The 10,247-nt window shown below is 40.1% G+C and overlaps 1 protein-coding gene across 3 annotated transcripts; it reads left to right on the top strand.

Moving 5' to 3' along the window:
- Window positions 1-405: 405 nt before the first annotated feature.
- On the top strand, window positions 406-9,919 carry LOC105220415 (kelch-like protein diablo). 3 transcript variants are annotated; one of them, XM_054235967.1, is made up of 8 exons: window positions 406-967; window positions 5,693-5,885; window positions 5,955-6,312; window positions 6,421-6,762; window positions 6,850-7,163; window positions 7,708-7,909; window positions 8,191-8,292; window positions 9,573-9,919. In XM_054235967.1, the coding sequence occupies exons 2-8, from the start codon at window positions 5,731-5,733 to the stop codon at window positions 9,783-9,785; spliced, it is 1,686 nt and encodes a 561-aa protein (XP_054091942.1). In that variant the 5' UTR covers window positions 406-967; window positions 5,693-5,730; the 3' UTR covers window positions 9,786-9,919. The 3 variants fall into 3 exon arrangements, with proteins under 3 accessions (XP_054091942.1, XP_054091941.1, XP_054091940.1); XM_054235966.1 differs by having other exon boundaries at window positions 676-967; window positions 5,709-5,885; window positions 6,388-6,762; XM_054235965.1 differs by having other exon boundaries at window positions 677-967; window positions 6,388-6,762.
- The last annotated feature ends 328 nt before the right edge of the window (window positions 9,920-10,247 follow it).

Genomic DNA, 10,247 nt, shown 5'->3' with positions numbered 1-10,247 from the left:
AATTTAGTGAGCTACTGCTGCACCTTATGAGCTACAATTTATAACAAAAACTTAAATCTAAAGAAAAGTATATCTAGAACCTATGTTCACTATTTGTTACGTGACCTTGTACCAGTTCACCAATTTTCTTATCCTCTTAATATCTTCTGCTGCACTAATAATAGTATCAAGCGACTAAACGCAGTGGCTGGCGAGAGATCAGGATTTTGTTCACTCAAGCCACGTGTGAGTTCTTCATCTGTGAATGAGCTACTTGAGTTAACTTATACACTCACTCACATAAGTATACATACATATGTACGGAAACGATTTTGGCTATATTTTAAAACAAATTAATAAAAACGTAGATATGTTTTCACCATTTGTTCAAACTAATTTATTAAAAGACAAAACGTTAAAACACGTAATCAATTAGTTTGAACAAAGTGAAAACAAAACTACATTTTTATTAATTTGTTTTAAAATATAGCGAAAATCGTTACCGGATCTATATTTATGTGAGTGTGCGTACATAACTATCCATGTTGTGCTAAAATATCTTCTCGCGCATGCGCCATAGTGTTGCGCTACTTTTTGGTGGATATATACTTAAATCTGCTCAATAATTTTTATGTACGTTTTCTTTAATCAATTATAATTTATTTAATTCACCAGCTAATTTATGTTATGTTAAATATATATATATAATTATATTGTCCATTTTGATAATAATTTGTCCTTTTAGCCATTGTGAATGGTCTAAATGTGTAAACTAAACTGACGCAAGAGGCGAAAGAGTTTTTAAAGATGTATACACATAAATTAAACTACTAATGTCAAAATTGTTTTTCTTTTTCCCTAGTGGCAACACTGTCAAATGTTATAGAAAATTAGGACTTTGACAGCGCTCCCTTGAATTAAGGAGTTTCGAATAACGTTATCGACTTCATTAGTATAGCGAGAGCAGCAGAGCAAACAGGTACTATTGGTGAGTAGATTTTGCACTATTTGATTGTTGTTTTCCCGCGCTATTACATTACCGATAATATCAACATCATATTACGTTACGATTTAGTGATGAAAACAAGTTGGTTCCGTGTTAAGTGGGTGCCTGAGTGTCAGTATGTAAGGGAAATCCCCAAATCCGTGTTAATATGTATACTTACATATGGATGTATGAAAAGGCTTTGTGAAAGAGATGAATTTGATGTTGAATTTGCAATAATGTTCTAGCAAGCGGAGATGCTTCCCTAGTATCGTCATATACAACCACAGCAATAATACCTTAAATAACATCTTAACATGAAATAATTGTTTTAATTTTGTATAGTTTATACCTTCGACGCGTTGTCGCATCGTTCTCGTTTTTCGCTTGTTCGGGGTAGTGACAATCCGCATGAGCAGGTATACGATCACTTGAGCTGTTTTTTCTCTTACCTGTTCATCCCTCAACAAGCCGTATGTAAACTTATGTATATGTGTGTAATGCAGCCACCAGAAATCGAAGCAAAGAATTAAACAAAACGTGATTTCAACATTCTGTGATATGATGGGTCTAAGAGACAATCAACATTTGAGAGCGCATAACAGTTGTATCGCTCAGCGTGCCGAATTTGCAATATCTACATTATTGATCACAAACATTTAGCCGGTTTGTTATTATTTCTCCTCAATTTGGTGATAAAAAGATTTGGCGAGTGATGCTCTGAACACAAAGACAACACGACACGACGAAGTGACGGCTGACTACAAATGTCGCTTTGAAGCCAGCGTCTTGAATATTTTGAAGACGGCAGCGACATCTCAAACAAAAATTTCATTGTTGTCGTACGGAACCTTTTACTTCAATAAATTTTCCATACATACATATTTTGTTCAATGTGAACTTTTTTGTGCAAAAAAAAATGGCAAAATAACGTCATAATTGTTAGTTATATATATATATATACTTGGCGTAGGAACCGCTTTAAGCGATTATAGCCGAATCCACCAGAGCGCGCCACTCATTCCTCCTTTTTGCTTTTTGGCGCCAACTGGAAACACCAAGTGAAGCCAGGTCACTTTGCACTTGGTCTTTCCACCGGAGTGGAGGTCGTCCTCTTCCGCGGCTTCCTCCAGCGGGTACTGCATCGAATACTTTCAGAGCTGGAGTGTTTTCTTCCATCCGTACAACATGACCTAGCCAGCGTAGCCGCTGTCTTTTTATTCGCTGAACTATGTCAATGTCGTCGTATAAATCGTACAGCTCATCGTTCCATCGTCGGCGGTATTCGCCGTTGCCAATGTTTAGAGGACCATAAATCTTGCGCAAAACCTTTCTCTCGAAAACCCCAAGAGTCGTCTCATCGGATGTTGTCATCGTCCACGCTTCAGCGCCATACATCAGGACGGGAATAATGAGCGACTTATGGAGTTTGATTTTGGTTCGTCGAGAGAGGACTTTACTTTTCAATTGCCTACTCAGTCCAAAGTAGCACCTGTTGGCAAGAGTGATTCTGCGTTGGATTTCAAGGCTGACATTGTTGGTGTTGTTAATGCTGGTTCCCAGATAAACGAAATTATCTACAACTTCAAAGTTATGACTGTCAACAGTGACGTGGGAGCCAAGACGCGAGTGCGCTGACTGTTTGTTTGATGACAGGAGATATTTCGTCTTGTCCTCATTCACCACCAGACCCATACGCTTCGCTTCTTTATCTAGTCTGGAAAACGCAGAACAAACGGCGCGGTTGTTGCTTCCGATGATATCAATATCATCGGCATACGCCAGGAGCTGTACACTCTTGTAGAAGATTGTACCCTCTCTATTTAGTTCTGCAGCTCGTATTATTTTTTCCAGCAATAGATTGAAGAAGTCGCACGATAGTGAGTCACCCTGTCTGAAGCCTCGTTTGGTATCGAACGGCTCGGAGAGGTCCTTCCCGATCCTGACGGAGCTTTTGGTGTTGCTCAACGTCAGCTTACATAGCCGTATTAGTTTTGCAGGGATACCAAATTCAGACATCGCGGCATAAAGGCAGCTCCTTTTCGTGCTATCGAAGGCAGCTTTAAAATCGATAAAAATATGGTGAGTATCGATTCTTCTCTCTCGGGTCTTTTCCAAGATTTGGCGCATGGTGAATATCTGGTCCATTGTGGATTTTCCAGGTCTAAAGCCACACTGATAAGGTCCAATCAGTTCGTTGACTGTGGGCTTTAGTCTTTCACACAATACGCTCGACAAAACCTTATATGCGATATTGAGGAGACTTATACCACGGTAGTTGGCGCAGATTGTGGGGTCTCCCTTCTTATGGATTGGGCAGAGCACACTAAGATTCCAATCGTCAGGCATGCTTTCTTCCGACCATATTCTACAAAGAAGCTGATGCATGCACCTTATCAGTTCTTCGCCGCCGTATTTGAATAGCTCGGCCGGTAATCCATCGGCCCCCGCCGCTTTGTTGTTCTTCAAGCGGGTAATTGCTATTCGAATTTCTTCATGGTCGGGTAATGGAAAATCTATTCCATCGTCATCGATTGGGGAATCGGGTTCGCCATCTCCTGGTGTTGTACTTTCACTGCCATTGAGCAGGTCGGAGAAGTGTTCCCTCCATAATCCCGGTGTGCTCTGGACATCTGTTACCAGATTACCTTCTCGGTCCCTACAAGATAATGCTCCGGTCTTGAAACCTTCTGTTAATCGCCTCATCTTTTCATAAAATTTTCGAGCATTACCCATGTCGGCCAGCTTTTCAAGCTTTTCATACTCACGCATTTCGGCCTCTTTCTCTTTTTACGTCTGCAAATGCGTCTCGCTTCCCTCTTCAGTTCTCGATATCTATCCCACCCCGAACGTGTTGAGGTCGATCGCAACGTTGCGAGGTAGGCAGTCTGTTTTCTCTCCACTGCGGAACGACAATTCTCATTGTACCAACTGGTTTTTTGGCGTTGCCGGAGACCAATTGTTTCGGCTGCAGCGGTATGCAATGAGTTTGAGATGCCGTTCCACAGCTCCCTTATATCGAGATGCTGATGAGTGCTCTCGGAGAGCAGGAGTGCAAGTCGAGTAGAAAATCGTTCGGCTGTCGGTTGTGATTGCAGCTTTTCGACGTCGAACCTTCCTTGTGTTTGTTGACGGGCGTTCTTTGCTGCACAGAGGCGAGTGCGTATCTTTGCTGCTACTAGATAATGGTCCGAGTCAATGTTCGGTCCTCGGAGCGTACGCACGTCTAAAACACTGGAGACATGTCTATCACAACGTGATCGATTTGATTGCGCATGTTTCGATCAGGGGACAGCCACGTTGCTTGATGAATTTTTTTATGCTGGAATCTGGTACTACAGACAACCATATTTCGGGTCCCAGCGAAGTCGATCAGCCTCAGGCCGTTTGGCGATGTTTCGTCATGGAGGCTGAATTTTCCGACTGTTGTGCCAAAGACACCTTCTTTACCCACCCTGGCGTTAAAATCGCCAAGCACGATTTTGACATCGTGGCGGGGGCAGCGCTCATAGGTGCGTTCTAGGCCCTCATAGAAAGCATCTTTGGTCACATCGTCCTTCTCTTCCGTTGGGGCGTGGGCGCAAATCAGCGATATGTTGAAGAACCTCGCTTTGATGCGGATTGTGGCAAGACGTTCATCCACCGGGGTGAATGCCAGGACTCGGCGACGTAGTCTCTCTCCCACCACAAATCCAACACCGAATTTGCGCTCCTTTATATGGCCGCTGTAGTAGATGTCACAAGGACCCACCTTCTTCCATCCTTGTCCCGTCCATCGCACTTCTTGGACGGCGGTGATGTCAGCCTTTAGTTGTATGAGGACATCAACCAGCTGGGCAGAGGCACCTTCCCAATTAAGAGTCCGGACATTCCAGGTGCATGCCCTTATTTCGTAGTCCTTTAAACGTTTGCAGTGGTCGTCATTAAAATTGGGGTCTCTCATCCGAGGCTGTTTTGTTCTTTTCATTGGGGGTGTTTTTATGTGGTGGGTCCCAAACCCTACGCACAACCGCATAAGCGGGTTTCGCCTTCTCACTTTAGCTCGCCTTCAAACGGATGTTTGTTAGCTACCCAGAGGATACTTGGTCTAAGACCGGAAGTCGTGAGCTGCTTGAGTCATATGCAAAAGAATCGTTCCTGGCCACTCCCAAGTGAATGGCAATCAGAAACTTTCCTCACTTGCGTGAACTTCTACATATGACCCCATCCCCCATAATTGTTAGTTACTTTGAATAATATTACATTTCGCATATAAGTGGCAGCTCTACAGCGGCCATTGTCGTCGTCAAAATTAGAAAAATTTGTAATTTATTTGACAGTTGTCGCTTGTCGTTGTCTTTGTGTTCAGCACTTAAATCTCAGCCATTCAACATACATACATGGCTGCTAAGGTGATGGAAATAAATGTTTCGAAGAAATTAGTGTTTCCTTAGGAAGTACTATAACTGTATCATACAAAAAATGGTAGTTTCTAAACTCAGTATCTAATTTCTGCACTTATAAGCTGTTGAAGCTTCGACTGAATGCTTTGATTCTTGATAATAACGTATTGTGGTTAGTTTATAATCGAGCTCAGAGTTTGACGCTTTACCAACACTTTTCCAAGACGACTGCACTTGTCCGAATCCACGACATTTCAATTCGCACTCCCACTTCAAACAATAGTTTAAACTATAATAGAAAGCTCAAGTTGAAAATACGTATTTAGAATAATTCTTTTCAATTTAGTATTTTATTATCACAGCAGGAAAGTCCAGTAACTAACAATGGCCACAAGTTCTACGAAAGCAACTGTTTCACAGAATAAGTCGAGGGGGCTAAAACAACATTTCATGGAGAAATTAATGACCAAAATTTTTTGCTTCTACGACGAACAATCTTTAATTGATGTGACATTTAAAGTTTTAAACCCAGCATCTTTGTAAGTGTTACCTTGTTTGAATCTCGCATAAAAAATATTGAATTAAAACTACAATTTTGTCTTTCACAGTGTACCCGCGCATCGTTTGATACTCTCAGCAGCGAGTCCATACTTCGAGAACCTCTTCAACGGCGATCTAGACAATACTCCTGTCATCGAAATAAATGATATCGATAGCGATATTTTTGAGCGCTTAATAACCTTTTGCTACACCGGGCAGACGTTGGTTACCGTTGGCAATGTCGCTGCGATGCTGAAGGCAGCAATCGTGTTACAGTTGGAAGACGCCGCTACCACTTGTGTTGAATTTCTTATGGCGCACATAAATGAATGCAACTTACAAGGTGTGTATGCCCTAGAACGCGAGACGGAAAATGAACTTTTGAAGCTGAAAATCCACGAATACGAAATACAGAATTTCATGGAGGTGAGTATCAGCATACACGTAGTGAATGACACGACTGTATTTGTGTAATTTAAATTTCGCATTTGTCAATACTAGATGAGCCAACGCGAAGAGTTCCTCTATTTTGAGGTTGAGAAATTGCAATGTCTGCTAGAATCGGATAATTTGAGTATAACTTGTGAGGAAGATGCCTATGGTGCCATAACTCGTTGGTTTAACCACGATGTCTCAGCGCGTCAAGAACACCTACCTCGATTAATCGATTGCCTGAGGCTTACGCAATTCGATGTGGATTTCCTTTTGACTCACATTCAGTCATTACCAGGCTGTGAGTTGTTGGCCTTCATGGCGTCCACGTGGATCAGTAATCCCGCAGTACGGTCTAAGATAAATATCCGGCACACATTACCACGTGTAGGGGTCAATAACGCAAATCGTGATGAGAGAACACTGCTGGTGGTTTACAAAGAGGTAAGCGCTCACAGACAGCGGTATATTTTCAATATTTAATTTATCTAATTAATGTATGTACAATATACATTTTTGATATAAACAAAGGATATGGCGCAGAATCCATGCATACTGCAATATAACAAAGCTGAGAATAAATGGCAAACATATGAGAGTATAAATAAGGATAGTATAAACCGTAGCGCGATTTTAAAGGATAATAATATATTTCTCACTGGCGAAGATCTCTATAAGTCACCATCCAAAACCGTTCTCTGCTGGAATATAACAAATAAAATATGGCGAGAATTGCCAGAAATGAATGAAGCAAGATATGCGCACTGTGTTGTCGAATTAGAATGTAAAATCTACGCGATTGGTGGTCATGGGAATGGTAATACTTTTTTGGATTCAGTTGAAAGGTAAGTACATATGTTTAAAACTCTAATGGATTATTTAGCAGTTGTGATTGTGGACGTTGAGACAACTTAATATTAAAAGTTTGCGTTAAGCTTAATGATGAAAAAGCAATGAAAATGAAGAACACTACTCCATCCCCGATATTTCTCCACCTCCATGACAACTCTCCAGGTCTTGGTACATCCGAATTCTTACCTAAACTAAGTGTTTGGTTTCTCCACGCCACTCCACTGTCAATCGTATTTTAGGGCCAAATTTAGTAAATATCATTTGGGTACCCAATTATAGAAGTACCGAAGGAAATGGAAAAGCTGAACCGAGATGGTATGTTAGAGAAATACCTCAAGCTTTGCAACACAACCAATGCAGAGTGTACGACACAAGTGAACATGTACAATTCACGGTGAATAAAACGGAGTACTTTTACTTTAAAAAACATAGTACTCAAATCTCTCCTCCAAAAATATATTTTTGTTGTCCTCATACAGTTATGAATAATAAGATGTCTCAATTTAAAGATATGTGTCATTTTTTTATTTTTTCCAGGTATACGACATCTAATGGTTGGGAGATCGTGGATCCTTTGATTACACCACGATGCTGTGCCGGTGTGGTGACCTTGAATGGTAAAATTTACGTAATGGGCGGTTCAAATAAAAATCGCTTAAAATCCGTCGAATGCTATACCCCTGATTCGAACACTTGGGCTTCTTGTGCAGATATGACAAATTATCATTCGAAGCCTGCTGTAAGTTTTAAGATTTAAAGGCTCATTTTATTTTAAACGATTTTTTTTTTTAATTTAGCAGAAACGAAAAATAATGAATAAAATGTGTTAAATAATTATTTATTTCTATTAATTCGAATTACTATCCAGCCAAAATTTTTCACCAAGCAAATTTCTCAAAATTATTACTGCGATACAATAACAAAATCCACTTGTTTGTCCCGAACTACCCTGGCTTATTAAGCCGTCCTCTTACCTCTCAAAGTTAAATAAAATATTAATTTTTATTTTTTATATTACAGGTAGCTGCATATCATGGCCATATCTATGTTGTAGGTGATTATTGGCATCAAAATTGCAGAAATGTTGAACGTTACGATCCTCTGCGAAATACATGGTCTAAGGTATGTACATATATTAAAGTTAATTTTTATACTCTCGCAACAAAGTTGCTAGCAACAAAGTTGCTAAGAGAGTATTATAGTTTTGTTCACATAACGGTTGTTTGTTACACCCAAAACTAAACGAGTTAGATATAGGGTTATATATACCAAAGTGATCAGGGTGAAGAGTGGAGTTCAAATCCGAATGTCTGTCTGTCCGTCCGTCCGTCCGTCTGTGCAAGCTGTAACTTGAGTAAAAATTAAGATATCTTAATGAAACTTGGAACACTTATTTCTTGGCACCATAGGAAGGTTGCTTTCGAAAATGAGCAAAATCGGACCACTGCCACGCCCACAAAATGGCGAAAACCGAAAACAAAGTGCCATAACTAAGCCATAAATAAAGCTATGGAAATAAAATTTGGGATGAAGGATCATACTATGAAGGGGCATATTTGGATGTAATTTTTTTGGGGAGGTGGGCGTGGCCCTGTCCCCAAATAGGTTTTTTGTATATATCTCGGAAACCAATGGAGCTATATAAACCAATCTTTCTGGAGTCGTTTTTTTCAGTCACTTCTTAATACAGTCCAAAAATGAAAGAAATCGGATAATAACCAGGCCCACCTCCCATACAAAGGTTCGGTTGAAAAGTACTAAAAGTGGGTTAACTCACCAACGAATAACGTCAGAAACACTAAATTTCACATAAGAATTGGCAGATGGAAGCTGCACTCAGATTTTTTTACAAAATGGAAAATGGGCGTGGCGTCGCCCACTTATGGGTCAAAAACCATATCTCAGGAACTACTCGACCGATTTCAATGAAACTTGGTTTGTAATAGTTTCCTTACATTCCAATGATATGTTGTGAAAATAGGCCAAATCGCTTCACAACCACGCCTACTTCCCATATACCAGAACTTTGAAGACGATCTGAATCGGTTACTTTACAATATATAAAGTAAGCACTAGTGAAGATATCGGTGCAGAACTTTGCACAAATACTATGTTTATAGTGTGGCAGCCCCATTCTAAAAATCGCCGAAATCGGACCATAGGTTTTTAAGGCCCATATATCGAACACGAGGACCTCGGTGCTTCTAACCTAATATTATGGTTTCCAACTTTCAATGGACTTTATACGATATATATGACGAATATTAATTATATACTCATAATATAAATAAAGTTAAATAAATAAATTGCGAGATAAAATGTTCGGTTACACCCGAACTTAGCCCTTCCTTACTTGTTTCTAATCGTTTGATATCAAATTAATTATTCGTAAATGTTCGTAGATTTGCTCTTTGGATGGTGGCTGGTGCGGTATTTCGTGCGCATCCCTTGATAAAAAACTGTGGACCATTGGTGGCAGGGGAGGGAGTGAAAATGAGACAAGAGTAGCAGTTTATGACGAGGAAACTGACCGCTGGGTTCAGAAGAGCTCATTGCCCAAAGGCTTCATATATTCATGTTTTGTTGTCCCTGTATCTTTACTGACTTCGAAATAAATTAACAATAAATGAAAAATTGTTGGGTTTTTTCACAAAATGGTCTTCTTCTTTATATGACAACAGCGCAGCCGCTGTATTTTTATTCGCTGAATTATGTCAATGTCGAATAACTCATACAGCTTATCATTCCATCGTCGGCGGTGGTCACCGTTGCTAATGTTTAAGGAACCGTAAATCTTTCACAAAACCTTTATCTCGAAAACTCCTAGTGCCGTCTCATCGGATGTTGACATCGTCCACGCTTCTGCATCATAAAGCAGTAGGGAGTTGATAAGGGACTTGCAGAGTTTGGCTTTTTCGTCGAGAGAGAACTTTACTTTTCAATTGCCTACTCAGTCTATAGTCGCACCTGTTGGCAGGAATGATATTGCATTAGATTTAATGGCTGACATTGTCCAAGATAGACGAAATTATCTACAACTTCAAACTTATGACTGTCAACAGTGACGTGGGAGCCAA

This window comes from Zeugodacus cucurbitae, chromosome 2, assembly GCF_028554725.1.
Source record: "Zeugodacus cucurbitae isolate PBARC_wt_2022May chromosome 2, idZeuCucr1.2, whole genome shotgun sequence".
NCBI lineage: Eukaryota > Metazoa > Arthropoda > Insecta > Diptera > Tephritidae > Zeugodacus > Zeugodacus cucurbitae.
Note: the sequence above shows the minus strand (reverse complement) of the source record. Positions and strands in the feature narration are given on the sequence as shown.

Coding starts and splice junctions, on each gene's coding strand:
- LOC105220415 (XM_054235966.1), top strand. CDS start 5,731: ATGGCCACAAGTTCTACGAAAGCAACTGTTTCACAGAATAAGTCGAGG. Junction 6,763..6,849: donor TGCTGGTGGTTTACAAAGAG/GTAAGCGCTCAC, acceptor ATATAAACAAAG/GATATGGCGCAGAATCCATG. Junction 7,164..7,707: donor TTTTTGGATTCAGTTGAAAG/GTAAGTACATAT, acceptor TATTTTTTCCAG/GTATACGACATCTAATGGTT.